The following is a 26,966-nucleotide window of genomic DNA, read 5'->3' on the forward strand; positions in this document are numbered from 1 at the left end:
TGGGACTGGACTGACGGGTCAGTGTTCTGGGAAGCGCAGAGGCGGCTTGACTGGCAGCGAGCGGCCCATGCCACAGACGGCTCAGGGGGCCCAGGCACTGGGGGGTGGCTCCTGCGCCCCGGGCCCGGCAGAGCGCGGGCAGGGGACCGGGGCCCCGGGGCCCCACGTCCTCATGGCCACCTCTGAACCCGCAGCCCCGCAGAAGGAGCGTTCGGCCCGGCTGATGGCCAAGAACTGCTGGAACGTCTTCTGGGGATTCTGGGACTACGAGACGCCCAAAGTGATCGTGGTGAAGAACAGAAACTTGGGCTTCATCTACCGCGCAGTGCAGCTGCTCATCCTTCTCTACTTTGTCTGGTGCGAGCGAGACCCCGGAGAGGGGACGGGAAGGAGAACAGGCAGGAGGGGGCAAGAGGGGACGCCCTGGGAGCGGGGGGAGCTAGGGGTAACAGACCTGGGGGTGCAGCCCTGGGGAGCAGGAGAGGGAAGGCTCAGGGGGAGCGCGAGTGATAGAACGGAGTGGGGCTGGGAGGGTACAGATCTCGGGAAGGGCAAGAGAGGATACACCTGGGGGGCGGCCAGGAGACACCAAACGGGACAGAGGAGCCGCTGTTTGCTGGAGAAGATAGGCAAGGGGAGGGGGGGGGGGGGGGGCGGGAGCGCAACAGAAACAGAACTGGAGGGGGGAAGGGGCAGAAGGAAATGAGGGAACAGACCTGAGGGGCAGGAAGGGATAAACGCGAAGGGAGCTAAAAGGGGACGATCCCAAGGGCCAAGAAAGGCGAAGGGACCTGGAAGGCAGCGAAAGGAATAGACTTGGAAGCAGGAGACAGAAGCCGGAAGGAGGGCTGGAAGAGGAAAAGAAAACAGCTGGAAGGAGGAGACAGACCTGGAGGTGGAGGGGGGGAGTGAGATAGATAGGGCAGGGCAGGATAGGGTGGAAAACAGAAATGGGGCAGAGCTGATTGTGAGAAATGCTAGAGGCTGATGGGAGAGACAGTCTCAGGAAGCTGGCTGGACCCAATTTCTCCCCTTTTAAAGCACAAAAAAATAGGAGAAATGATTCCAGAATAGTGATGGGACAGCCCCAGAGAAAAGTCAGTTCCCCTGGGGTTCCTCTGACATGTTGTAAGAGAAGGAGGGCTCTGGAAGAGGAAAGGTCCTCTTCGTGGAGAGCAGCCCAAGAGTCAGCCCCAAGTGTCCTTGGGGAGTCCTGAGCAGGCCTGGTTGCTCTACTTGGCAGGTATGTGTTCATCATTCAAAAAGGTTACCAGGACAGTGAGACTGGGCCTGAGAGCTCTGTCATCACGAAGGTCAAGGGCATCACCAAGTCCCAGGACAAAGTATGGGATGTAGAAGAGTATGTGAAACCCCCTGAGGTGAGGACCTCTATGGGCCACAGACATCCCTTCTTCCCAGTGATGTGGTCTGGTTCCTGAGGGTGGGAAGTAATGGCTCTCCTGTCCCTTGGTCCCTTCCAAAGGGATCAGTTTCATCTGTCCTTCCTGAGAGAGATGGGGCTAACTGAAGGGCAGGGCTTCTACTGCCAGTCCTCTGCCCCACCTCAGCCCATGACCCCTTCTTCTCTTTGGAGTTTAGGGGGGCAGTGTATTTTCCATCATCACTCGGGCAGAAATCACTCCCTTCCAGACCCTGGGAACCTGCCCTGAGGTGAGCTGTCTACTGCACTGATCATTCTTTTTCCGATCTAGATAGGGTGGTGAGCAGAATGATGTGCTAATCGGAAGGGAGGGACTAAGGAAAGTGGAGGAGGGGAAAAGAGTCCTATTTAGAGGGGAAGATTTGGAATCGGGGAACTTAATTCAAATCCCTCCTTCTTAGTACCTATATGATTTAGACCAAGACGTTTCCCTTTCTCTTGAGCTTTCCTAATCGGTAAACTAAGGAGGTATGAAATGACCTAGGAGATCTCTTCTAACATTACCTCTTTGGCCATAAATGTGGCCAGGAAGGGAACGGACAAAGGGATTCAGAAGGCAATGGCTGGGGCTCAGCAGGTTTACCCTTCATGTCCTCCAGAGCATCCGCATTCGCAACGCTACCTGCTTCTCTGATGACGATTGCATAGCTGGGGAGATGGACATGCTGGGCAATGGTGAGTGTCAAGGAGCACAGGATGGCTTAAGGGCAGAATCTTGCTTTCAAGGACCCAGTTATCCTTCCCCCCCTTCACCCCAAGTCTTCATGCTACCCCTATTTCCTTAGGAGAGAGAACTGGACGCTGTGTTCCCTATTACTTTGGGACCAAGAAGACATGTGAGGTGTCAGCCTGGTGCCCTGTGGAGGACGGAGCGGCCGTCAGGTCCAGAGATCATCAGCACCCATCACTGTCCCCCAGCACCTAAGTTCTTAGGCTGAAGGGAAACTGCTCTGCCTGCCTGCTCCCTATAGAAGCACCTTGGCCCTTGCCCTGCCCCCTCCGTATCACAGAATTCACAGGCAGAGATCCCACTGGAAATCTAGCCCAATCCCCTCATTTTACAGATGAGAAAACCATGGGAAGTAACTTATCCAAGACTCCACGAGTGGTGTCAGAGGTGGGATTTGAACTCAAACCCCATCCCCTCCACTAGTTTACATTCTACTCTGCCACGCGGCCTCTTAGCCAGATCAAGGATATTCCTCAAGTTGGCATAAAATGTCAGAGGATCTGGGTCCAAATCTTAGTTCTGGTACTTGCAAATGGACAAGCCATTTTTTCTAAGCCTCAACTTCATCTGTAAAATGAGACAGCTGAATAAGACATTATGAAGGCCCCTTCCCAGCCTTTAATGCTTTCATCTCAAGACCTGTCTTTTGGTTCCAGCTCTGCCACCAATATAAGGTCTTGAGCAAATTGCTTTCCTTTGCCTTGGAGTATGAGGTGGGGGAGAGTGTGTATTTGTGATATAACTGTTTGGGACTGGGGAGGGACCCTCACTCCTTATCTGTGCTTCCTCCTCAGTGAGTTCCTGGGAAAGATGGCCCCCCAGTTCACCATCCTCATCAAGAACAGCATACATTACCCCAAATTCCAATTTTCCAAGTAAGAGACAAATAAGTAGTCCATGGGGCTTAAAGCAAGGGACAGGGTGAAGGGAAGGGGATAACGATACTAGCCTTGGAGATGAGATTGGGCTCTTCTGTCTTAGGAAATATCTCTGCCCCACCCCCAACTTCTAGGGGAGGTGGGCCCCTTGGGAGCAACGGGAAAGAAATTCCCAATTCCATCATGATCCTCCATCTCCTAGGGGAAACATAAGGGACTATGATGATGGCTACCTGAAACACTGCACCTTCAATGCTGATACCGACCTCTACTGTCCCATATTTAAATTGGGCTTCATTGTGGAACAGGCAGGAGAGAACTTCACAGAGCTGGCCCAGAAGGTTGGGATCTGGGGCCAGGGAAAGGGAGGAAAATATGAAGGATGAGGGTGGGGGGAATGGAACCAAAGGTTTGGCGTGGAGGGGATTAAGGGGATCATGACACAGAAATGGGAGCTCCAAATGTGAGACTGGTAGCTTGAATTCAGGAGTCTTGATATGGACTGGGTAAAATGAAAAAGTATGGATACTCAGAAATAAAGTCAAAATGTTGGGAAGGCTGGGAACTCAATACATTATGACATGAGGGGCTCAGGAGTGAAATGTAGGGATTGGGGAATGGAGCATAGGGATGGGGGGCTTAGGACTAGAATATGGAGACCAGGGATAGAACTCCTACTCAGTACTTTTTTCCTGGGATTTCTGATCAGCTTGGTAAAGGCACTAACTGCAGCCAAAGCCCCAGCAAAGGGAGAATGAGCAGCAAGAGGATCTTTGTCCCTGCAGGAGGGTCAGACTTTCTCCTGTCTCAGAAGATGGGAAGACTGGGAACTCAGTAATGCACTGACACGAGGGGCTCATGAATGATATGTTGGGATTGGGGAATGGGCACAGGCCTGGAATATGAAGAGCAGGGATAGAACTCCTACTCATACTTTTCCCCTGAGATTTCTGATCAGCTTGGTAAAGGCACTGAAGGCAGCCAACGCCCCAGTAAAAGGAGAATGAGCAGCAAGAGGATCTTTGACCCTGCAGGAGGGTCACAGACTCTCTCCTGTCTCAGAAGATGGGCTGGGCCTACCTGCCACCCGAAGCAGAGGACAGGGAAATGCGATCTGTCTGGCAAAGTCGGGTATAGGTAACACCTGCTGAATTATTGACAGCTGGTACTGGCTGGCCCACCAGGCTCCAAGGTGGGCCAAGGAAGCTATGGAAAATTTTGAAGGGGGCAGAGGGAGAGCTGGAAGAAGGTTTAAGTGTGGAACACTTTGGCTCTCAGTCTATGTAGGCTGAGCTGCCAAGTGTGGTGCAATGGGGGAAAAAGGCTTTGAAGTTAGGAGATCTGAATTTGAATCCAATCTTCAATTTGCTACCTGTGTGACTCTGGGCAAGTCATTTCACTCAGGGGGTGGGAGGAAGGGAACTGCTTCCTTCCTCAGCTATAAAATGAGGAGGTTGGGTCAGATATCTTCTGAGATCCCTACATTTATTTCATGACACTTTTTTTTCAGAATTAACCTATATAATGAAGTTCAATCTAGCCCTGATTCTCAACCTTTTGCTTCCTCTACCTCCAGTTCTGGAGACCTTATAAGGAACCCTCATTCCACCCCAATCATACTGACAGAGATCTAGAATGAGGAGACCCCTCAGGGGATATCTGACCAACTCCTCTATTTTATAGAGAAAACTGAAGCTAGACAGTTTCGGTAACTTGTCTGGGGTGAGAAGTGGGATTTGAACCACAATCCTCTGAATCTAGAGGCAGGACCACCCTGCCGAAGATATCCTTGTAATCTCAGCTCCTCCTCCTCCTCTGCAGGGAGGAGTCATTGGGGTCATTATCAACTGGAACTGTGACTTGGACCTGTCTGAGTCCAAATGCAATCCCAAATACTCCTTCCGGAGGCTCGACCCCAAGCACATCCCGGCTTCCTCCGGCTACAATTACAGGTACGCCCTGAAAGTTCCTGGGAGCAGTTATCGAGGACTCAGTCCCCTGCCAGTCTACCCAGGCAGCACACAGTGGCCGGGGAAACCCCACTGGAGGGCTCATCCAACAGGCTAGGGTTGAGGAGAAGACTGGGCCTCCCTCCCCCCACCCCCACCCCCACCCCGCCACAAGGAGGGACAGGAGAGAGTTTGTACCTAAATCATAGTCGATATACTTATCATAATGCAACGAACATTTAAATGACTCTGTGCCAGGTTCTGGGGTAGGTGCTGAGCACACCAAGGGAAAATAAACTGTTCCTTTCCTCAGGGCGCTTACAGACTACTGGGGGTGGGACTATGATGTGTAAACACAAGTATATACATAATTTGAGGAGAGGACACTAAAAATTAGAGGGTTCAGGGAAAGGGCCCTATGGGAGCTGCTCTTGGATAGAACATAAGCTCCTTGAGGGCAGAGTCTGTTTCAGTATTTAGTAGGAGGTATTTTATAAATGCTCCTTGCTAATCACCGCAAATCTGGATTCAGTAAATTATAAGCTTGAGAGCAGGTAGTGTTTGGATCCTTAGTACCATCAGTCAATAAACATTTATTAAATAACCACTGTATACTAAGCACTGTACTAAGTGCCACCGATATAAAAAGAAGCAAAAGCCAGTCCCTGCCCTCAATGAGCTTACAATCTAATGGGGGAGACACCATGCATATTACAAATATATACAAATAAGCTATATATAGGACAAAGAAATAATTAAAAGAGAGGGCTTTAGAACGAAGAGAGATTTCTGTTCACTTAACATTAGTGCTTACTGAATGATTGACAAGCTGTTTCTTGAAGAAGCCCGAGATGCTAAGCTGTGGAGGGAGTGCATTGGGCAGAGGGAGAAGAGCTAGAAAGAGGTGAGCACTCTGAAGTTAGCCTGTAGAGGCTGGGTCTGGTTTTTGGTGAAATGCATCAGGAGCTAGGCAAAGGCAAAGTTTGGATTTGGATCGCTGAAGGTTCCCGAAAAGGAGCGACATGGCCAATGCTTGTGCCAAAACGGGTGGTCACGGCCTTGGCGACTGGGTGGAGGAAGGATTGGAAAGGTCAGAAACCCGGAGCCAGGAGCCCAGTGCTTGGGGATAGGCCTGAGGACCTAAACTGTATCCAAATGTCATGTCAGGGCGTTGCCTCTGAGGGCACAGGGAACTACGGGGGCATGTTTTACCCCTGGCCCTTCCATTCCAGATTTGCTAAGTACTACAACATCAATGGCACAGCCTCCCGCACGCTCATCAAGGCCTATGGGATCCGAATTGATGTTATCGTGCATGGTCAGGTAGGTCAACAAGAACCTTCAAGGGTTACCATACTATCTAAGGGAAGGGTTCAAGGCAGTGGCTGTCAGATCAAGAAGCCTAAAAGTATGTCTCTTCCTACAAGGCTGGGAAATTTAGCCTGATTCCCACCATCATTAACGTGGCCACAGCGCTGACTTCCATTGGAGTGGTAAGTGTCCTTGCTTGGGGTTCTGGAGAAGGGAACAGGACTGGCGGAACACTTACTCAGCCCCCTAATCTCTGATCCCAAGGGCTCCTTCCTCTGCGACTGGATCTTACTGACCTTCATGAACAAAAATAAGGTCTACAGTCACCGGAAGTTTGACAAGGTACAGCCTACTCCCCCTCCCTCTCTCTCCCTTGGGCAGCGCCCTGCAGACAGCTCTACAAACCAGAGCCAGACTTCCAAGCCAGAGTTCCACTTCCCCTTGCTACAGATGAGCAAACTGAGGTTCAGGGAAGGACCCCAGGAAAATGACTTGCAGAAGAGGGGCCAGTAGCCCAGAGCCCTAATCCCTATCATGCAGAAATCTCTAGCCTGGGGATCAGCCTGTACTCCATCTCTGCCCCTGGTCCAAGCAGATGGTGGATACCCAGGATCCGAGTGAAGAACAAGGGCCTTCCAGCCCACAGGCTTCCTCACAGGACTCCATGCCCATGGAACCCAAAGGCTTGTCCCAGCTCTGAACTCCCAGCACCATCTCCACTTTGTCCCTGTGCTGCTTAGAGACTGAGGCCCTGGCTGGGACCATGGGGTCATTTGAAGTCAACAGCTCCACTGAAAGAGGGTCTCTGGGCCCAGGCTGCTGGTACTGAGGGGCAGCTCGGATCAACAGGCCTGTGCTGGGCCCCGTGTTGTCTGTATTCTTGTGGGGTTCTGGCTGAAGGGGTATAGAAGAGATGGTTCTCTCCCACTCCAGTCTCCAACCTCTTAGCCTTTCCCTCATCTTCCCAAGTCAATCATTTCAGAACTCTGCCTCTGAACCAGTCACACTCCAGATTCTCAGCAAGGAAGTTGGTTTGTTCCCTCCAACTGAAACCTCAATTCCCTCCCCTACACTGGACACATTACAATTCCCTCTCTTTTTCCCCTTGAGTCTGCTGCCAGATGGCTTGGTGACAGATACTCCTTCCTAAGACCCAAGTTCATATTCCAAGGTTGGGTGGGAGAAATTTCCGTATCATGCCCCTCTGGCGTCATCACCCTGGCATATATGTCCCCTCATACCCCCCAATGAACCCCCTTATGCAAATAGGAACAAGTTGGCAGTGAGCTCCAATAAATTATATGTGATCAGAGCCTGCTGGACCTTACCTGTTCTCAGGAACATGGCGTGAGCCAATCACTCCAGGCTCGGAAGGCCTGTCGGCCCCCTTCTGATAGGGCCAAGAGGCAGCTTGAGAAGAACACTCCCTTTTTCTGGACACAGCTCGTGGGACAGAGGTGAAGGGAACAGCTGGACTTGGGGACCAGGTCCTTGGCTCAGTCTTCCTGACAACAGGAGCCCTGTCCAGGGAGACCATACAGGTCCCAGAGCTGAGAATGGCCCCTGGTACAAAGCGTTCCAGAGGGTAGAATAGCCATGGTATCGATGCTACATCACACAACTGTCTCCAAGTGGAATGGGCCAGCTCAGAGGCTAAAAGGGAAGCTTCAGACAGGCCGGGGGACTGCTGGGTGGGTATGCCGGAGGGAATCGAGTTCAGGTCTGGGTTAAACTAGATGCACTTCCAGGTCCCTCCCAAACTTCCGAGATTCTGAATCTGGCCCCTGGTACTGCTGGGCAGTGCTGTCCATTCTAACACACTTATCTCCTCAAATTTCAGCCCTTCTCCCCTTCCCTAGAGCAGGTAAGCTCGACTCATACTTCATGAGAAAGGCTGAGATCAGTCTCTCTTTGGGGCAAGGAAAGTAGATGGCAATGGAGTTGGGAACTAAGGATCCCAAGTGGTGGGAAAAAGCTAGTCAGCCCCTGGCCCGCTGAGCTTAAATGAAAGCCAAGTGTGAATGAAAAGAGGGACATGGATGCAGGGACAAGCAAGGGGCTTACAGAGAGTGGATGCAAGCTGGCCGGGCACTGCTGGGAATGGGGAGAAGAGGAAGCGGACAGTAACCCAATTAGGCATAGGAGTGACTCGAGTGTCTATGGGTAATCAGGCTGCTAAGCTCTTTCTGGCTGCTAACACAGACGCCAACCTCTCAGCGCATCCTAGATGGGGATTTCTCCTTTCCTCCTAATCCATCGTCCTCAGGCCTGCCCGCCTCCCTAACCACAGAAACTAGGCTCTTCCCCCCATCCCCATACCCACCTAAGACTAGCAAGGAGCTCAGCTTGGAATACCACAATCCCCAGGGATCCCAGGGCTTCAGCATTATGCGCTTGTGGTCGGAGGAGCCGAGTCCATGAGAGGGAGGGAGGCAGGGAAGCACCCTGTGTATTAACAAGCACATCTATGTCTCCTGTTAAAAGTGGGTTGCCACAGAAGAGCTCTGGCTATGTACAGGCTATCTGTGTTACACCCCTAAAGACTTGAGAAACTGGCTTTTCCAGCTGGGCAGCAGCTCAGAGATGGAGAAAGCCACTTCTAAGGGCTCTGATTTCCAATGCCCAAGTATCAGTGTCCCTGGGACTCTTCCCCTGCCCACCCATCCAAAGACTTTTAAGTGGCCTCATTAACCCCAGCTCAACTCGAGTCACGTGGAAGGAGCCAGTCATTAAGGTCACCTCTGCCATCCCCAGGGCCAGCCTCCTAGCCTTGTTACCTTGTGCAGGTGATGCTCGGGATACACCGCCCCTTGACTCCCTGGGCCCAGCCCTGGGATATCTGGCCACTGCCCTTCCAGGAAGCCCAGTTTGCCTAACACCCCCACCACCCCCTCCCCAGCTCTTGCCTTCTCTTTAATTTGATTTTGTTTTCACTTCAGAGCCTCTGCAGGCCAAGCTGACTCTGGCTTCATCTACCTGCAGGCAGCTCAAGTTTCCAACAGCACTGGGGAGCAGCCGTCACTTTCTGGTGTTACCTCAGGCCAGCCTGGAGCCCCCACAGGCTGGGTCTGGTTACCAAGGGCCCAGGCTTCCTAGGACATCCCCCTCATCTCCTCCAGAAGAGCCTTCTTCTGGGTGCCATCTCCTTGGACAACCCCCTCCATCCCTCCTCCCAAATTCTTCAACTGTGGAGGGGGCTGGCCAGGCCTGTGGGCTTGGCTCGCTCACCAGCCCCAGCTCAATAGTGCTAAGTTTCCCTCAGGACACATAAAATGCCAATGGGGGAAGGATGCTTGGGACACTTCAGGCTTTCAATTCTCCCAAGATAATTGCCACAAATCTTGCTTTCCAAAACCGTAGAGCCCTGCCCAATGCAATAATGAGAACGATCTGGCTCAAGATACAACTGTTGACATGCTCCTGCTGGGTGCAGGCAGGTGACGGGCACTGTTCTGGAGGAAGCGAGAGCTTCCAGACAAGCCCGTAGCCATAGCTGCACATTTGCCATCTAGGACTCAGGCCCAGGCACCCAGCGGCTCCCTGCCCAAGCGCTTCAGGCAGGGACCAGAATTCTGCCCATCAGCAGCAGGTTCCCTAGGCCTCCCCTGCCATGGGCCTGGAGAAGCAGTAGTTCTCTACAGAATGATATTTATTCACAAAGGAACCAGTCCCCCAAGTTTTCACCTGATTCTCAGCCACAGATGTAGCCATGACAGTCGAGACATCTCAGGGCCCCAGAAGCCTCCTTCCCGGAGAGTTCCAAGACTAGTTTTACTCTTCACATGATGAATGCTCAGGAAGGGAAGAGAGGGAACAATTTCCCCCCTCTTACCTCCGTGGCCCGCTCATGGCCAGTCAGCTGCCGTTTCCTGAGCTCTGGGGATTCTCCCTGAGCTACTGGGCTTTGCCCACTGGCCTCTACTCCCCTGGCTTTAGAAATGCTCATAATCACTTCCAAGTGCCATGAGGGTAGTGTCTTCCATCCCGCCAGAGAAGAGCTTGCCAGGGCAAAGACTGCGACAAGAGGTCCAGCTAAGAGCGCCGAGGGCCCGTGTCCGCCACGCCCTCCAGCTGGCCTCTAGTTGGAAAGCTGGGGGTTCATCTGTAGCAGCCACTCAATCATCTCTGTCAGGTAGGTCATGCCATAATGCCGAGCAATGCTCCTGAAGATGCCAATCTGCTCCACAAAGACCTGCAGAGACAGAAATGAACCACCATCAGGCCAAGGAAGGACACGAGGGAGACCACAAACCCTGCAAGGGCCGTCGCAGACGGGAACGGCGGGAAAGCTGGGCAGGGACGAGCCCCGGGAAGGACAGGTCCGCTCCTACCTTGGTCTGGATGGTCAGGGCAAAGTCTCCAGCACAGCTGCAGTAGATGGGCATGTTGGCCTCCTTCACCCCTTTACACTTGAGGCAGATCTAAAACCAACAGGAAAGCTGAAGAGGGAAACTCCCCAAAGCTTCAGGCTCCTCGGTGGCCCCTCCAATGCCAGCCCCTCCCCTCCCTGCCGCCTCCTTTGGTCGGGTCTGGGCTCCCTGGGTTTCACAGTCACAGCCTTCCACGGTCTGTGGCCAAGCTTACCTCCCACTGCTCCCCCCTCAATTTCTTCTTGCCTCCATAAGCTATCCCACATAACGTAGCACTTAGTATTAACTTTGTCCTGGGGCCTAAGGTCTTCACTTCCCCCTGCATGTATTGTGAGCTCCTGGAGAGCAGGAGTAGCTTCTTCTCTTCCCTCTGTATCCCCCTTCTTCTCTCCCTCCCCTGCCTCGGGTTGAGCACAGTAGGTGTCAATAAAAACTTGCTGAATGATTGGAGGACTCTTAGTGGGCTCACTCATTTCCTCCTCCTGGAAGGAGAGGCTACTCTCTCAATTGGTGCAAGTAGGACTGAAAAGGGGTGGTTCTGTCCCTGGCTCCCCACCAGAATCCCTTCCCTCTCTCTCAAGGGCAAAATAAAGGACTTGATTCCTCTCACTAGGAAAGCCAGCCCCCGTGTCCATGAGGTCCTCCAAGGGGAAAGACTTCTCTCGAAAGGACTGTTCCTGCTTGTTAATGATGGTGGGTGGGAATGGGGAAGCAGGCCCAGTGCTGAAAGGCCCCAGATGGAAGGTTGTTGATGTGAGGTGCTGAGCCTGAGCCAGGAGATTGGAGGGCCCCCCCAGGGCTCTGCCCCCAGCCCCTCACCAGGTCCTGCAGGGTAAAGGCCATCAGCTTCTTCTGCAGAACTTCTACCAGAGCCATCTCGATGTGGGCAGTGTCATATGCGGTCTGGCAATTGGGGCAAAGCCACTGAGGCAAGATCGAGGTGTCCTGAAGAGGGAAGGAAAAGGCAAAGCCATGAGGCCTGGGGCCAGGGCGGCCTCCTTTGCAGGATTCAGACTGTGCTTGTGCATCGCACCTGCGTGATGTCACACAGACACGGGGGGAGGCCAAGGAGCAGAAAGAACAGAGTCCAGTGAGAGGGGCCAGCCCCCACTAGTGTCCCTCAGACGGAGAACCTGGGCCCACAGCCGATCCACAGCTCTGTGGAGGTTACCAGCAGGAGGAGTGAGGATGAGACCTGGAACTGGGAGCTGAAAAACCTGGACCTGTCTTCTCCCATCCCAGGAAGAAGGGGGCTGATCTGTACCTGAGAAAGGGAGGGGTCTTTGCAAAGGTCCAGGTCGCGGCAGAAGTTGCAGTTCCGGCAGATGACTTCAGGGAGCACGTAGGAGCGGCAGGGGTCCCGGAATTGAGCCTCCTCTGAGAACTCACCCACATCCACGAGCCGCAGGAGATCGCGGTTCAGCTTGTTCACTTGGTTGGTGATGTTGGTGTCCAGTGAGAGCACCTGCAGAGACAGCCCAGGTGAGCTGGCTGAGGACTCTGGGAAGGCCACATGCTGCCGTCCTCTAGGCGCCAGGGCCACCCTCCTCTGACCTGGGGGCAATCACTAAAATCATCTCTCTTCGACTCACTGCACAGGAGCTGGTTCTTCTGCACTTCTCTAATTGTTGCTGTTGTCATAAAGTACAGAAAGCTCTGGACTTATTAGTTTATGACTCAGAATATGTTTTGCCACAGAAACAGTGTTCTGAAGTGGAAAGGTTTCAAGGTCAACCCACAAAAATCAATGCAATCCAGAAGGCTTAGTGGGAAATACACTAGTCCTAGCTCAGACACCAGAGTTTGCTGGGCCCGTTTCCTCATCACTACCATGAAAGGCTCAGGCTAGATGCCCTCCGAGACTCCTTCCAGCCCCAGCAGACAATAATTTGAAGTCTACGTTATCAGCAGCCCTGTGGAATTTAACCTGTTTTATAAAATATATATGCTTAGCTCCAATTAGGATGCCAATAAAACCTCCCTACTGATGACTGGCTGCAGAAATAGGAACGTTTCTCTTCTACACCAGATGGTGAAAGCCAGGACTCCAATAAGACTGGAGTAGGGAAGAAGTGGATGGGGATGAGGCCCCAGTAATTGAGATCAAGCACCGAGAGCAGAGTTTTCCCTGGCCCTCCACCCCAGCATCCACCGTGGCTTCTGCCCCAGGCCCCAGGATGTGCAGGTGGCAGCTGGTCAGCTGTCACTGTAGAAAGAGGGTGCCTTCTAGGGTCCTGGGGAACACTCGCCACTTTCTCCTCCCATCACCCTCCAGCCACATGCCAAGAAAGGCTGAGTCCTCTTGGAGCAGGACAGCATGGAACCCAAAGGTGTCCTTCCTTACCTTGCACACATATTTTATGAACTCCAGGGCAGGGTTGTTGAGCAGCAAGTGGGAGCCAGGGAGGACTGGGAACATCTCGGAGGGCTCTGTGGAGTTGCGGGAGCCCATCACTTTCTTTTGGATCTTCTGGGTGATGGTGAAGAAGTTCTGGGTGAGCTCATTGGCTACATAATCCTGGGAGAAGGTGATCATTCCTGGGAAAGAAGAGACTGCAGTTTCTTGATCAGGTCTTGGCTAGCCTGGTAACTTTCCCTATCCCCTGAAGGAGCTACCAAAAAAGAGCTTAGGGCTCAAATGAGGGATCACTAATTCCTACATATAACATGTAGCAAGACTCAGGCAGGGCTGTAGACCATGGCTAGGACACATCACTCACCAGGAAGAGCCCCAGCTACCCCGTCAGCCTCCTGGGACAACTGGCTGTTCCCCCTCCTCTTGACGGGGGTGCACCCAGGAGCACTTCGTCTTAATTCCTCTTTCATGCTGTGGTACACGGCCACAATATATGCTGGAGGGGAAGGTAGTGACAGAGAAAAAGGGGTAAGATTCAGGTTACAGGCCCCGACACTTGTTGATTAGGCACTGCTCTAGACTCAGGAGGTAAAAACACTTGTCCACACAACTCAATTCTGAAGAAATTACAACTTCTTGGGATAAACAAAACCAAAAGCATTCTGCAACCCCAAACACTCACATGGGACCTCAGGAGTCTTATGGAACATCATAAGCAAACATTTGAATGAGAGATATTAAAAAAGAAAAGATCCATCAAGCCAGAACAAAGAAAGTTCTGTGACTTTCACAAAAAGCACCAGGAAGTAAAGCAGTGTAGTAGCAGGTCCAGTCTCTCCTGAAAGATCAGATCTCAAATGTCAAACTCATATTGTGGAAAATCTTTTATTATACTGTTCAGAACCCACCATGTCACACTCTCTAGGAATGGCAAGAAGGAACTGTGGGTTCCTGATCCTGGATCTACCTTCCACTCAAGTCTTATTTGAGGAGCACCCAAGCTTAAGTTTGGCTTCACCCAAAATTTACTAAATATTTCTATTCCCTGATATCCATCTCAACCAGCCTTGCTTTTAAGCTGCTCTCCCTGAAGAATTCTTAATTGCAACACTTGAGGATCTCCTTGTCTAAATCCTATATAGTATAAACCTTCAAAAGCCTCCCTTCCCTGGGGATGGGAAGGAACTAGACATTTGTGGTTTGCCCTCCCATTACCAAACAACCTAATAAATTTCTTTCTAAAATTATTTCAGATTTTTGGGGCCTTTGTCTCAAAGCGATGATTTCAGATATCAAATTCAAATTGCCCTGAGATAGGAAAAAAGACTATCACATGATCATAACAGCAATAACATGGGGGCAAGGTAGCTCAGTGAATAAAGCACTGGCCATGAAATTAGGAAAACTCATCTTCCTAAGTTCAAATCCATCCTCAGACTCTTACTAGCTGTGTGACCCTGAGCAAGTCTCTTAGCCTTGTTTGCCCCAGTTTCCTCATCTGTCAAATGAGCTGGGAAAAGAAATGGCAAATCATTGCATTATTTTTGCCAAGAAAGCTCCAAATGGGGTCAGAGAGTCAGCAGGACTGAAACAACTGAAGAACAATAAATCTAGGCTAGTGGACCCTCCTGGTCCTGATATTCTGTGTTCTAAGAAGCCTTCCAGTAGTGAGGACCCAAGTAAAGTTACGTAGCATAAATCATAAAGGAGCAGAGGCCACAGACAGTGAGAATAATTTAAGACTGATATTCAGCAAACCAAGAGCACTGATGTGAAAAAATGTCAAGGAACTCAAGAGAAAAGGACAGCAGAGAACCTGATTTACGAAGGGGTCACTGCATCAAAAGGAGGAAGGTGCAGATAGGACACCAATGATGTCTGGGAGAGAATTGAGGGGGTCAAGGGACAGGAGGTCACGGAGAAGACAAAGACCAGGCTTAAGGGTTTCAGGGCAGAGCGAGTAGAATGATAACAGATGAGATAAGGCAAAGTAGAGAAAGCAGAGGGAGAAGGAGAGCCCAGAAGCAGCAATAGGCAGCAAGAAGCATTCCAATTCCCCCACCCTAACCAGAGCATCAGAAGGATGGATGCAAGCATAGCTGGTGTTGGAAAGGTGGGCAGGGAAAACTGTCCTCAGGAGGAAAGTCAGAAAATGGGAGGAGTGAGAAAGAAAAAGAGGGAGCAGAATGGCTGCCCTTTGGAAGAGTCAGTAGGCCTGGTATGTGGGACCAGAAGCAATAGGTGCAAGTTACAAAGAAGCACATTTAGGTTGGCTGTCTCATTCTTAATAAGGAACTGCCCAAAAGCAGGATGCGCAGCCTAAAAAGGTAATGGAGACCTATGAGTCGAGACTGGAAACTAGTTGTCAGGCAAACTGTACTAGGATTACTTTGGGGTATGGGTGACACTGTGAGAGTGGCCCATTTACTATCATAGTCTATGCCAAAGAATCTGGCCCAGGTGCCCTCTGTAGATGGAAGGGTCCCCATCATGTAAGATGTCAGAGTAAACAGGACAGGAACTGAGGATGATAAATAGAGGTAAGAAGCCCAAAGATGTAGTCACCTGAGATAATCATGAGAAAGTAGCTCTGGCAAGAGGCTGCTTGGGGAAGAAACTGTACAATGTTCCAGTTGTTATCCAATAAGTCTTCCACATTAGATTCTTCTATCATCTCCTCCTCTGCTTCTTCTTCCTCCTCCTCCTCTTCTTCCTCACTCTCTTGTTCTTTCTCTGCTGTCTGCTCTTTCTGGGTGTTTTGCTAAAGGATTTTAAGCATTACCAATTAAAATTTTGCTTCCATTTTCAGTGTCTTCACTGTAAATATCAATCCCCTCCAACAGAATGCCTCATCTAGGAACATCTATCATTCCCCTGCTCAAAATCCTCAGTGGCTCCTACTTGCCTCTAGGATAACATCTAAATTAATTAGCCTGACACTCATACCATGCTCCTGCACCCCCCACTCTCCAATCTGGCTTAAATCTGCCTTACTGAATTATCTTATTCCTCTTCATCTGCTCTGCTCCAGCCGAGCTGGGTTCCTCATTGACCCCTGGACAATAACATTTCACATCTCTCTCTGTCCATGAGCAGAGTTGTCTCTTTGGGGATAAGCTTCAAAGAATTCCTTTTTTAGCACATTTCCTAGAATCCTTTGCTTTCTTTGAGGGGCTGTCTCCTATGTGAAGATTTCTCTGTCCTCCCCCAGTGGTTAGTCCTCACTCACTCCCCCAGTCATCATTTACTTTTATGTGTACATGGTATAAACCCTAAATAGGACCATATCTGGAACCCAGCCCCAGTCTGGCATATGTTGAGGACGTAATAAACAATTGTTGAGTTGAACTAAAGGAACCAGAGTGCCTTGAGAAGGGCAGTATGGCTATATCTAATGTTGAGCTGAATCAAACATGTTCTCATCTTCACCAAGGAACCAAAGTGCCTTGAGAAGAACAGTATGGCTAGCTAATATATAGCAACTCAGTTCACAATCTTTCTGAGTCACGGTTTCCTCATTTGTAAAATGGGACTAAAAAGAAATAAACAAATAGATTAAAAGGGAAAATGGGGATAATACTTTTAGTATTGTGGAAGCATATTAAAAAAAAAATCTCCTCTATAGTTTCTCTAAGAATATTAAGGAATAATGTTTCTGTACCCTAAAAACCTTTCTAAACTTTTTCCCTCATGAAAATGGGTAAAACAAAAGTTAAACCCTTTCTTAAAGAAAACAACTAAGTGCCAAACAAACTCTGGCCTAGAAAAATTCACTGATTTGTAAGAGAGGGGTCCAGGAGGAATGGGAGAGTAACTTTCTTACACAATAATTCTGGAAAATTAACCCAACCCAACTAATATATTATATTCTTTTATTTGTTCAGAATTTCTACAAATGTTATCTGAAGTTATAGGATACTGAGTTATATTGTAGGGCATGGGAGACTACAGCATTTTGAACATTTCTCTTCAAGCTAGAAATGCTTGGATATTAATGTGAAATTAAATAAAATCATTTCTGGCAAACTTGGACCTATCATTGCCAAGTATTATATTAGTATTGATATTTTTTCTTTAACACACTTAATATGATTGCTGCGAGAATCAAATAAGCTAATGCACATACGTAGAGCACTTCAGAAACACCAAGTTCTATATAAATGTCTGGTTTTAACAGATAAAGTATGAAGGGGAGAGAGAACGGCAGACATAGTGAAGAGTATGAACAAAGGCAGAAATGAATAGAAAAGTGCACGTGGTGAAGAGGCCGGCTTGGTTAGAACACAGAGGATCAAGCATAAAAACAGCAGAGAAGGCCAAGAAGACTGGACAGCAGCAGATTCCAAGGGTCTTTGCATGTCTAACAAAAGAATCTGAACTTTAATTGGGAGAGAGGAGACTGCTACTGAACCATTTCAAGGCTGAGGGAGTGTGAACAAATCCATACTAAAAGTGGGGGAGGAAAACCTGCTAAGTATCATTGAGGAATAAAGATGGTGGGATTGAGGTCCTATAATGGGTACGCAACAGTAGGAACAGAGAGGAAAAGACAGATGGGAGAGATACAACCTCCCCATAGTGGACGTGGGATGGAACTTTTCCTTTGATTCCTCCATAGTTAGCAGGATCCATCCAGAGAAGAAATTCCCAGCACCGGGAGAAGGAGATCGTCAAGGAATGGAAGATTTCTTTGGAGTGGATGCTGAAAATGCACAGAGACCACAATTTTGCTCAGATTTCCTAAAAAGCCACAGCCAACTCAGTTTTTATTGTAACATGTTATAGGACATCATAAATACGTGGCATAGGGAGTGGAGTTTTCTGGCATTATAAAAGTACACTTAAAAAAATATTTAAAGATCCTTCATGAGAAATGGTTCCAGGTGTGTCTGCCCTAGACAGCTGCTCATCCCCAACCCAGCATGAGAGCCACTGTGGTCTTTTCTTGAACTAAGGCACTTGCTCACGGAAGGCTAAAGCTCCGAAGGCAGCACATAGCTGCTGCCTGCTCTTGTTACCATACCCAAGGCTACTTTGGTGATAAGGCTGCCCCCGCTGTCACCTGTTAGTGATGTAGTCTATGTAGGCAATGGCATCCTCAATGCGACGCTTCTTGGTGCAGAGGATGATGCGATTGAAGTTGGCATAAATGACTGAGGAGCCCAGACGTTTGAACTCAGCTACAAGCCTAAAATGGAAAAGAAAAGACCCGGTGATTGAGGAAAGAGTCCTAACAGCTGTTTTTTCTCGAAATTTTCTCCACCAGGGGAATGATTCTGCTCAGTCCTACAGGGAACTTCTGTGAAAGGAAGGTGAAGGCTTGCTCAGCTTGGTCAGGGAGGGGAGCAGCAAATACAAATTGTGAAGGGGCAAAATTATTCTGGAAGCCAGAAAAAACTTCCTAATAATGAGAGCTATCCAAAAGGGAATGAGAAGATGGTAGAGCACTATAAAGGAGACGCCTACCAGCCATAGAATTTTGTCACTAAAAGTATACATTTGTAAAAAATGTACTATTAAAATGTCCATCATTGTAACCCCAGGATAACCTCTGAATAAGAAGACTCCTCTTGTGCATTAGGCCACCTGTCTGAGAAGGGAACTATGCTCTTTACGGCAGCCTACACTGCAGACCTCAAGGCTGTCACTATATCAATATGGCTATCAGTGGACTGGAGGTCCATAAGCAGAGGTCACAGCTTGTTCAGGAATGGGTGAGACTGAATGGCCATTGATCCCTTTCCCACACAGAGATTTTAGGATTCTGTATGTACCACTCATTAGAGAAGTTTGCCAGATGGGGACAGCAATATGGTTGTAACAGACAGAAGAGCTTCAGCAAGATGATATTCCCACTAATCCAGTAGGTTCCTAAAGACTCAAAAGTTACTCACTGGAGAAAGAGCTTCTTCATCATGCTAAGTAGAGTCCGGTGCAAAGCGGGGTCATACAGGAGAGAGGATGGGGACCGGAGCCAGCGGTAAAAGTGCATCACTTGATTGTCAGCATAGACGTTGTGGTATTGAGTGATCTCCTTCACCCAGCCCACCACCATGCTCTTTAAGATCCTGTGAAAGAATCCCAGAGAGAATAACCTTTTATCACATGTCCATTCCCATTTACCTCATGGGGATATTTCTGCTTGGAAAATCACCACCCCAAAACTTAGCAAGTTAAAAAAACAAACTTATCACTTCTCTATTGCCTCACTCTTTTGTCCTGGACTATCCTTGTTTATGACTTGAAGTAATCAAGAAGATTAAGGGATTGGTAGTCACAAAATCTGAGTCCCAGTATGGCCGTGCCACTTTCTCTGTGATTTTGGCCAACTAAGCTCACCTCTCTGAGCTTTGATTTATTCCCTCATCTTTCAACAGGAATCATACCCGGTTAACGGTATTACAGAATTTCAGAATGGGAAGGGACCCTAAGAGCTCATTTAGTCCAACCCATCCTGGACTCTATTAAACTCCATACATCCAGAACTGTCCAACAGCCTAACCAGAGTCACTATAAAGTAGAGCAATATATATTTTCACCTCCACACACACCATCATCATTCTTCACAACTCACACAAATTTATGTTGTTCCTTCCTTTACAATACACCTCACTCCTCTCCCTTTCTCTCCATTCTCACTGCCACTACCTTTGATCACATCCTCCTCATCTCAAGTCTAGGCTGGTATCACAATGACTTCTTAATTGTTCTCCTTGCTTCTAGCTTCTCTTCTTTCTGCCCATCTTGCATTTACTCACTTTTACACCATAGGCTTCTAAAATCAAAATTCTGATATGAACCACTCTTAAATGAGTCTATTACTACAGGATTCAAATCTAACTTCCTTTCTATGGCATTCAAATGTCTTTGAAATCTGTCCCTCGATACCATTCCAAAGCCTCATGTCCATCTATTTTCTACACAAACTCCAGCCAAATTCATCTTTGAACATGGAAATACATTTCTGTCTGTGTGTCTTTGCTTGGAATATTCTCCCAGCTAAAAAGATGTCCTCTAAGCCCTTTGTTCTTTTGCATTACATCCATACGTCAAAGCTCAATTCAACTCCTACTTCCTCAAAGAGTATTCTCTCACCTCCCAGAAGAGTTTATTCTCTCTTTCTGAACTACCAAAAAAACCTATAGTGTCTAAGTTAATGTCTTTCAAATGGATAGATCAGCCATCTAATTTCCTCTCAATGTCTGTTGTACCACTTGAAGTCATTTAACCACAGCTAGCTCTTCATTAGCACAGAGAAAGCCACTAAATACATCTAACAAGATAAGATACATATTTAAGGACCATCAGTCTATGCCAGTAAAAGCCCTGGTAGTGTCTATTTATATTCTTAGTTTCTTCTTTTAAAAAAAAAAACTTTTTTTTCTAAATTGGCATCATTTATTGCCAGTTATGAATAATTCTTTCCAATTATGGATAATTAAATAAAAGTGGGGAATTTGAAAAATGCAAAAAAGGACAAGAGAATTGATAGCTTAAACTCTTCCAATAACATATTAATGAACTGAGTTTGAATATCAAATCCCAAAGACAGGAATGCAATATCTAACCTGAGCATCATAAAAATGATCCTAATTTCACAGTGAAATTATCCAGCATGTGAATTCACAATTTAAAATAAAGTTTCATGGTTCCTATAAAATCACAAAAACTAATGCCAAAGAAAATTTGAAAAAAATACCCTAGAATATAAATGAAGTTTCACAAGCTTCACAATCCAGGTGTGAGAGAGTTCAAAGAATTCTGAAGCTGAAGTCAAAAAAAAAAAAAAAAATTAACTTTGAACTTTGTGCTTAGCCTCAATGTCTTCATTTCTTCCCTGTATAACTTTGGCCTTGAGCTAGGTGCTTAGCCTAAATGTCTCCATTTCTTCCCTGTATAACTCTAAAGGATTATTGTGAGGAAAAAAATAACATAAAATGCCAAAAGAGCCTTGAGGAGCAGCCAGGTAGCACAAGGGATGGAACAATGACCCTGGAGTCAGAAGTTCAAATACAGCCTCAGACACTTACTAGCTGTGTGACACCAAACAAGTCACTTAACCTCAACTGCTTCCCAAAAAGAAAAAAAAAAAAAAAGAGCTTTGAAACCTCTGAGCAACTGTGATTATCAGCCATATTATTCCCCAAACACTGACCTATATATCAAAAAGGAAAAATGAAAACTGTTGAGAAACATCTTACAAAATGAATTATAATGTGGTTGGTTCTCAATTACACAATGAGGATGGCAATCTGTCAGGAAAATATTTTGAGATAATATTTCTGTATATAGAATGTGTGATTACCATGCTATTGCTATAATTTTTGAAATAAAATTTATCTGAAAATATAAGATTTTTAAAATCCAGTCTTATATTTGGTGAAATGTCATCAAAAGATCTTACTAAAAAGTCTCAGCAAAATTCCATTCAAGTAAGATTCCTACTTTGCAAACAGGCTGGGAACCTCTTGTCTCTTTCAGTCATTACTCTGCAATATATCGTATTTTGTGTGATTCAATCTCCCCGACTAGATTATAAGTTCCTTTAGAGCAGACCTGGGACACTGTTCTGAGCCAGAGTTGATAAAGTTAAGTTGTGCTTGGATTTGAAGCTGACAGCCAAGAGCTTCCTGGTAGACAAAACAGGCTACAGCCACCACACCAGTGACCAGATCAACCATGACGCCTGCTACTTCCTAATCGAATGGCTCTGACCTCATCTCTCCCATTGATCCCTTTTCATTGCCAGCAGGATCATGATGGCATCTTGATTTTTGCTGATACTTAGAAATCTTTATCTAGACCTGTCCTGTACTTAACTTCTGAATGCTATAAACTGAGGATAACTTCTACGGATTTTGAGAACTGAAGCACCTGTGTGACACGAGCCACATCACTTAGTTTCCTCTTGGGCTACATAGACTCAGACAAGTTAAGCTCAATCTCTCTGATGGGGACAAAGGTATATTGAGCACTAGACTGCTGTGGGGCCTGCCACAATTTAAGCAGAAGCCTCTTGAGGCAGTAAGAGGAAGGTGAAACACTCAGTGATGAAGAAGACAGTATCTCGGAGGTTCCAGTTCATACCTGAATGTGTTAGAGCAGAGAGCAGTCTCATCATAGCTGGCCGGGATGTTGGCTGCCTGGTTCCCTGTGACCATTTCTTCCAGAGAGGCTTGCTGGATGACATCGAAGCTGATGCCCATGCTGGACGCTCCTTCCATATCATTAACATGGTGAGATTGCAAAATGGTATTTACTGCCAAGTTCTGGATGTCCAATTCCAAGCACACTGTTGACAGAAAACCCAGAGCTCGTGTCCTCAAATCAATCACCAGCTGCACTAAACAGAATCAGCAATAGTGATCCCCTAGGAATAGGCTCTTTCTTGGCGTTCTCTCTACTGACCATGCTATGCTATAGCTTAGTAACACAGCAGAAATTGTAGCCCAGAAGGGGATAACTGACATTTGGCCCCACAGCCAGGCTTTCATGAAGGAGATCCAGAAGTATTGAGTAGCACCATGGGGTCAGCCCCTTAGAACAAAGAGCAACATTTTTTTTTTGGTCCTCTGGAGACCAAGTTCATCACTAAGTGGCCCTACTCCTCTTAAATGGGTGCCACACTCACCAGTGGAGTAACACCCAGGATTGTTTATTTCCACTGAAGCTTGATCATCAAATTCCATGACAAGGCGATTATCATCAGCTTCTTTCCCACCTAAGTCAGGACGGGATGTAGGAGAAAACCAGAGCAGATGATTATGGTGTCGGAGGTGGCGAGAAAAGAAGAGATCTGAACCAAAGGTAGAGATGTCTTCTGGGAGATTCCCAACAGGAATGTGAAAATATCTGTCCAGAGAAATAAAAAAAACTCATGTTCACCAATTAATGAAGTGCCTACTATGTGCCAGGCAATAATAAATAAAGACAAATGAAATATTCCTTGTCTCAAGAAGTTGTCACTTTTTCAGGGTTGGTGGGTGGGTAATATACTAATTACATGCAAGGTAAACTGGAAAAGGGGGAGACAAGCAGCAGGAGAGATCAGGAAAAGGCATCTGTAGAAAGCATTAGTCACTTGAGCAGAGTTTAGAAGGAACTGAGGGAATGCAAGTAACAGAGGTGATAAAAGCATGGATGGAAACCTGAGCAGAGAGTGAGAACAGCAAGGTAGTCAGTCTGGCTGAACCACAAAATACTGGCTAGGCCATAACACATAATAAAAGGGGCAGCAACTTGGTGCAGTGAATAGAGCATTGGATCTGAAGCCAGGATGACCTGACCTCAAATCCAGTTTCAGAAACTTAACACTTCCTAGCTGAATGACCCTAGGAACAAGTCACTTAACCCCAATTGCCTCACAAAAAAATATTTAATAACATATAATAAGGGTGAAAAGGCAGGTAAGGCCATGCTGTGCAGGGCTTTCAAAGCTGAGCAGGAGAGCTTCCATTTGATCCTAAAAAGAGAGTCATAGAAGTTTACTGAGAAAGAGTAATATATTTATGTCTGTACTTTAGGAAATGATGCGGAATACGAATTGGAGAGGGAAGAGATGAGACTGGGAGACCAGGTAAGAGGCTTTTTTCCTACTCACCTACTCATCTCAAATGCCTGAGACAGGCAAGTGTCCAAGTTGAGATAGTGCCGGATCATGCGCCGGGCTGCATGACGCTGCCAGTCCAAGGCCCCATAGCTAATGTCATCAGTCACACAGACTGGAACCAATGGGAACTCCTCAAAGACTGGCATCCCAGTGGTCAGCCTCTTTAGCTCCCAGTTAGACTGTATAGCAATGAGAGTGGGACCCCGGCGTTCTTCCTGTGAGAAAGGTAGTGGGGAGGCAAGAGACAGGTCACCCGTGTGCAAGTCCAGTTTGGCTGGACAGTCCAAAGATGGCAATATTCCTGATGAGATCTTACCTTGTAGCCAAGCAATAGTCGTTGGATGGCTCTGTAGATGGTCTTCAGGTCAGTCTCAGCTCGCACTTCAAAAATGTGCTTGTCGGGGGGTAGGAGGTCGGGTCCCACCTTCTCCAACAGGAGGCGGTGTTCCGATGAGTACATGGAATTCAGGTTTGGCATCTGGTTACTGCGCACCTGTCCAAATAACATCCTATTCTTGAGTCACACTAGTCTGTCATAGATTCAGAAAGGCTGAAGATTTGAAAGCCACTGACACATTAGGGGAATAGAATAGGAAGGTAGCAGAACCTTCAAGTGATTCAGACAGAGACCTGATTTTCAAATAGACATACTTCCAGGAAAGGCTTTCCTTCAGACTTGGAGAGCTAAATGGCCCAAGGATGGTGGGAATGCAAGACAAAGAACAAAGGCATACACAGAAACTTCCCCTCTCCCTTATATGCTGTAAAATTGGGAAAATGACCAAAAATTAGCAATAGTCAATGTTAGGGGGAGGGGGTTTGTGGGAAGATAGGAACAATTTACTGTGAATTATAACCTAATAAATCATGTTGGAAAGTAATTTGAAATTATGCAAATGAAGCGAGAAAAATGTCACATATTTTGCCCAAAAGATTCCATTACAAAGTTATGCCCCAAGGAAGCCATTGATAGAAAGTGAGTCCCAATATACCTCTAAATATTTATAGCATCATCTTCTATGAGGGCAACAAATTGGAAATAAAGTAGATCCCCACCGACTGGGAAGTGGTACATGCATAAAATGTAATATTACAGAGTCAGACTAAATGACACATGAACAAAGAGAAGCATGGGAAGATCTACAAGAGCTAATGCAAAGTGAAGGAGGCAAAGCCAAGAAAACAATATACACAATGATTTATGATATAAATGGAAATAACTACACACAAAAATCAAAAGTAAATGTTATAAAATTATAAAGATCAAGCATGACTGAAAGAAGAGATATATGGACACTCCCAACCAATTGCTTTTCAGAAGTAGGAGGCCCACAGGTGGTATACATTTCACATTTTCAGCCTTTTTCAATAAGTACTGATCAGTCATTACCAATTTTTTCCCTCTTATTTTCCTCTTAAAAAAACTAATATTTGAAAAATATATTTGTTACATGGCATGACTCTTTGGGAAGAGTAAAGACATTGGAGAAAACTATGATGACGAAAAAAATTAAAAGACATCAATGAAAACTTATGGGAGAAAAAAAAAAAAGAAAAGGAAACACTCTTATTTCTGAGCAGGCATTTTTCTTCCCACCAACTTGGTCCACCCTTGGTCCACCCTGACAATCTACTCTGGTCTTTTTCAGGAAGTTTAGCGTACGAGCTACTTACCGTATCTAAGACAAACACAGAAGCTTTGCGCTGGGAGGGGATGAAGAGCCCAAAAAGCGCCTTGCTGCCCTGAGAGTGGTGATACAGAAAGATGTGCCGGATGCTTCCTGCGGAACAAGAATTCACTGAGCCCAGCGCTCCACAGGTGGAGCACACCAGAGCTGGGGAAAGGGACAGAAGAGGTCAAACCTGGTTCAAGGTAGCTGAACTGTGCCAAGGAACGCATTTCCAAGTACTCTAGAGAGAAGGTCTCAGCTTCTCGGCCCGTGAGGTGCTGTACCAGCTGCCTACTGACCATACATACACAGCCTAATTGGATGAGAGCCCGGAGCAGCAACGGCACCTGGAAAGGGTGAAGGTACCAATGGCAAGGTGGTCAGAAAAGGCTATGGGAACAGCTCAGTCCGTATGCCTTGGAACCAAAGGGGGACAGAAGACACAAAGGCAGTACCTCTAACTGCAAACTTGACTCACTCTAAGGAAAAACTAACTGGAGCTGCCCTAAAGCAGAACAGTGGGTCTCAGGATCTGGTGAAGTCCCCTTCATCCCAAGTTTTCCAGTGAGAGAAATGACTACTAAAAAGGGTTAGCTAGATCAGCTAGTCAGCAACAAGATGGAGCAGATCTCCCCTGAGACTCTTCTCAATGCCCTTCACTCCTACCAAGGATCCTTTATTACTCCAGATTCATTGTTGCTGTTCAGTCATTTCAATTGTCTGACTTTTCATGACCCCTTCTGGATTTGTTTGAGGTTTCTTTTTTAGCAAAGATATTGGAGTGGTTTGCCATTTCCTTCTCCAGCTCATTTTACTGATGAAGAAACTGAGGCAAACAGTTCTAAGTGACTTGGCCAGGGTCTTCCTGACTCCTAGCCTGATTCTACTGTGCTGTTCCTGTGAATAATCTCTGTCACAGCAAAATCCCAGAATTATTTTCTGATCATGAAGTGCTGCAATAAATCAAACTCATCACACTGCTGCCGTTACCCCTCGCTGTCAGGGCTGCAACTCCCTGGATAGTCATAGGTATTAGTCAGCAGGTTCTCTGACTGGGAGACTGGCATATGTGTCTGATTTCCCTCCATGTTTGAAAGTCATTTCCCTTACTATAGAAAATAGACTTCTTTGTCTCCGCACAGTTGTTTTTGCCTGCTCTGCTCTAACTTCTGCAAGCCAAGTGTTTCAATCGAATGGACGCTACCCAAGATAATTGTCTCAAAACCTCATCTTTGATTCTCCTTTGCCTCTCCTTTGGTCCTATATATTGTATCTGATAACCCCGAGTCTTTCCTTTCCATCACTGTGCCCAACCTCCCTCACACATCTACATTTAGACCACTATAACAGCCTCCCAATTGGAATCTCTACTGGCCCTCTTCCCTCCCTACCTGTGTTATGTCCAGAAGCTACATTAAACTTTCTAAAACATTGCTAACATACCATTCTTAAATTAAATATAATACAATAAATTAATTTAATTAAATTAAAAATAAATCTCAAACACTTAAATTTCATGTTCAAAACTCTTAGCCTGACAGAGCCCAATATAGTAATCATTCAGAAACATCTTCTCTGGAATGATGAGTATTTTTTTTTTTAACTAAAAATGGTACATTACTTTTTAGTGTAATGTACTTCTTAATGTAATG

At 47.0% G+C, this 26,966-nt stretch overlaps 2 protein-coding genes across 5 annotated transcripts in view; one reads left to right on the forward strand and one right to left on the reverse strand.

Annotated features, from left to right (window-relative positions):
- Position 1: 1 nt before the first annotated feature.
- Positions 2-7,634, forward strand: P2RX2 (purinergic receptor P2X 2). Of its 2 annotated transcripts, XM_031956848.1 has the most exons (12): positions 2-357; positions 1,244-1,379; positions 1,600-1,671; positions 2,041-2,116; positions 2,227-2,323; positions 2,966-3,046; positions 3,252-3,390; positions 4,871-5,001; positions 6,231-6,321; positions 6,426-6,491; positions 6,574-6,651; positions 6,905-7,634. In XM_031956848.1, exons 1-12 carry the CDS (start codon positions 68-70, stop codon positions 7,007-7,009), a joined length of 1,362 nt encoding a protein of 453 aa, XP_031812708.1. In that variant the 5' UTR covers positions 2-67; the 3' UTR covers positions 7,010-7,634. The 2 variants fall into 2 exon arrangements, with proteins under 2 accessions (XP_031812708.1, XP_031812637.1); XM_031956777.1 differs by having other exon boundaries at positions 6,574-7,634.
- A 2,306-nt stretch (positions 7,635-9,940) lies between these two features.
- POLE (DNA polymerase epsilon, catalytic subunit) overlaps positions 9,941-26,966 on the reverse strand; it is a 62,427-nt gene continuing 45,401 nt past the window's right edge. For 2 of the 3 annotated variants that reach the window (XM_031955515.1, XM_003760915.4), the window contains 16 exons: positions 25,508-25,661; positions 25,319-25,425; positions 23,961-24,137; positions 23,636-23,859; positions 22,667-22,887; positions 22,123-22,327; positions 18,930-19,103; positions 18,098-18,223; positions 17,605-17,737; positions 15,601-15,796; positions 13,400-13,531; positions 13,024-13,217; positions 11,944-12,144; positions 11,499-11,624; positions 10,641-10,730; positions 9,941-10,501 (listed from right to left, as the gene is read on the reverse strand). In XM_031955515.1, the coding sequence (XP_031811375.1) occupies positions 10,388-10,501; positions 10,641-10,730; positions 11,499-11,624; positions 11,944-12,144; positions 13,024-13,217; positions 13,400-13,531; positions 15,601-15,796; positions 17,605-17,737; positions 18,098-18,223; positions 18,930-19,103; positions 22,123-22,327; positions 22,667-22,887; positions 23,636-23,859; positions 23,961-24,137; positions 25,319-25,425; positions 25,508-25,661 (2,574 nt within the window). In that variant the 3' untranslated portion in view covers positions 9,941-10,387. Of the gene's footprint in view, positions 10,502-10,640; positions 10,731-11,498; positions 11,625-11,943; positions 12,145-13,023; positions 13,218-13,399; positions 13,532-15,600; positions 15,797-17,604; positions 17,738-18,097; positions 18,224-18,929; positions 19,104-22,122; positions 22,328-22,666; positions 22,888-23,635; positions 23,860-23,960; positions 24,138-25,318; positions 25,426-25,507; positions 25,662-26,966 lie in introns of those variants that run through there. The other variant, XR_004232439.1, reaches the window with a different exon arrangement.

The sequence above is a fragment of the Sarcophilus harrisii genome, chromosome 1 (genome assembly GCF_902635505.1).
Source record: "Sarcophilus harrisii chromosome 1, mSarHar1.11, whole genome shotgun sequence".
NCBI lineage: Eukaryota > Metazoa > Chordata > Mammalia > Dasyuromorphia > Dasyuridae > Sarcophilus > Sarcophilus harrisii.

Bases quoted from the DNA above. Each gene is read 5' to 3' on its own strand.
- P2RX2 (XM_031956777.1), top strand. From the start codon at position 68: ATGCCACAGACGGCTCAGGGGGCCCAGGCACTGGGGGGTGGCTCCTGC. The intron at 3,391-4,870 runs GTTGGGATCTGG...CCTCCTCTGCAG, and splicing joins TCACAGAGCTGGCCCAGAAG to GGAGGAGTCATTGGGGTCAT. The intron at 5,002-6,230 runs GTACGCCCTGAA...CTTCCATTCCAG, and splicing joins TCCTCCGGCTACAATTACAG to ATTTGCTAAGTACTACAACA.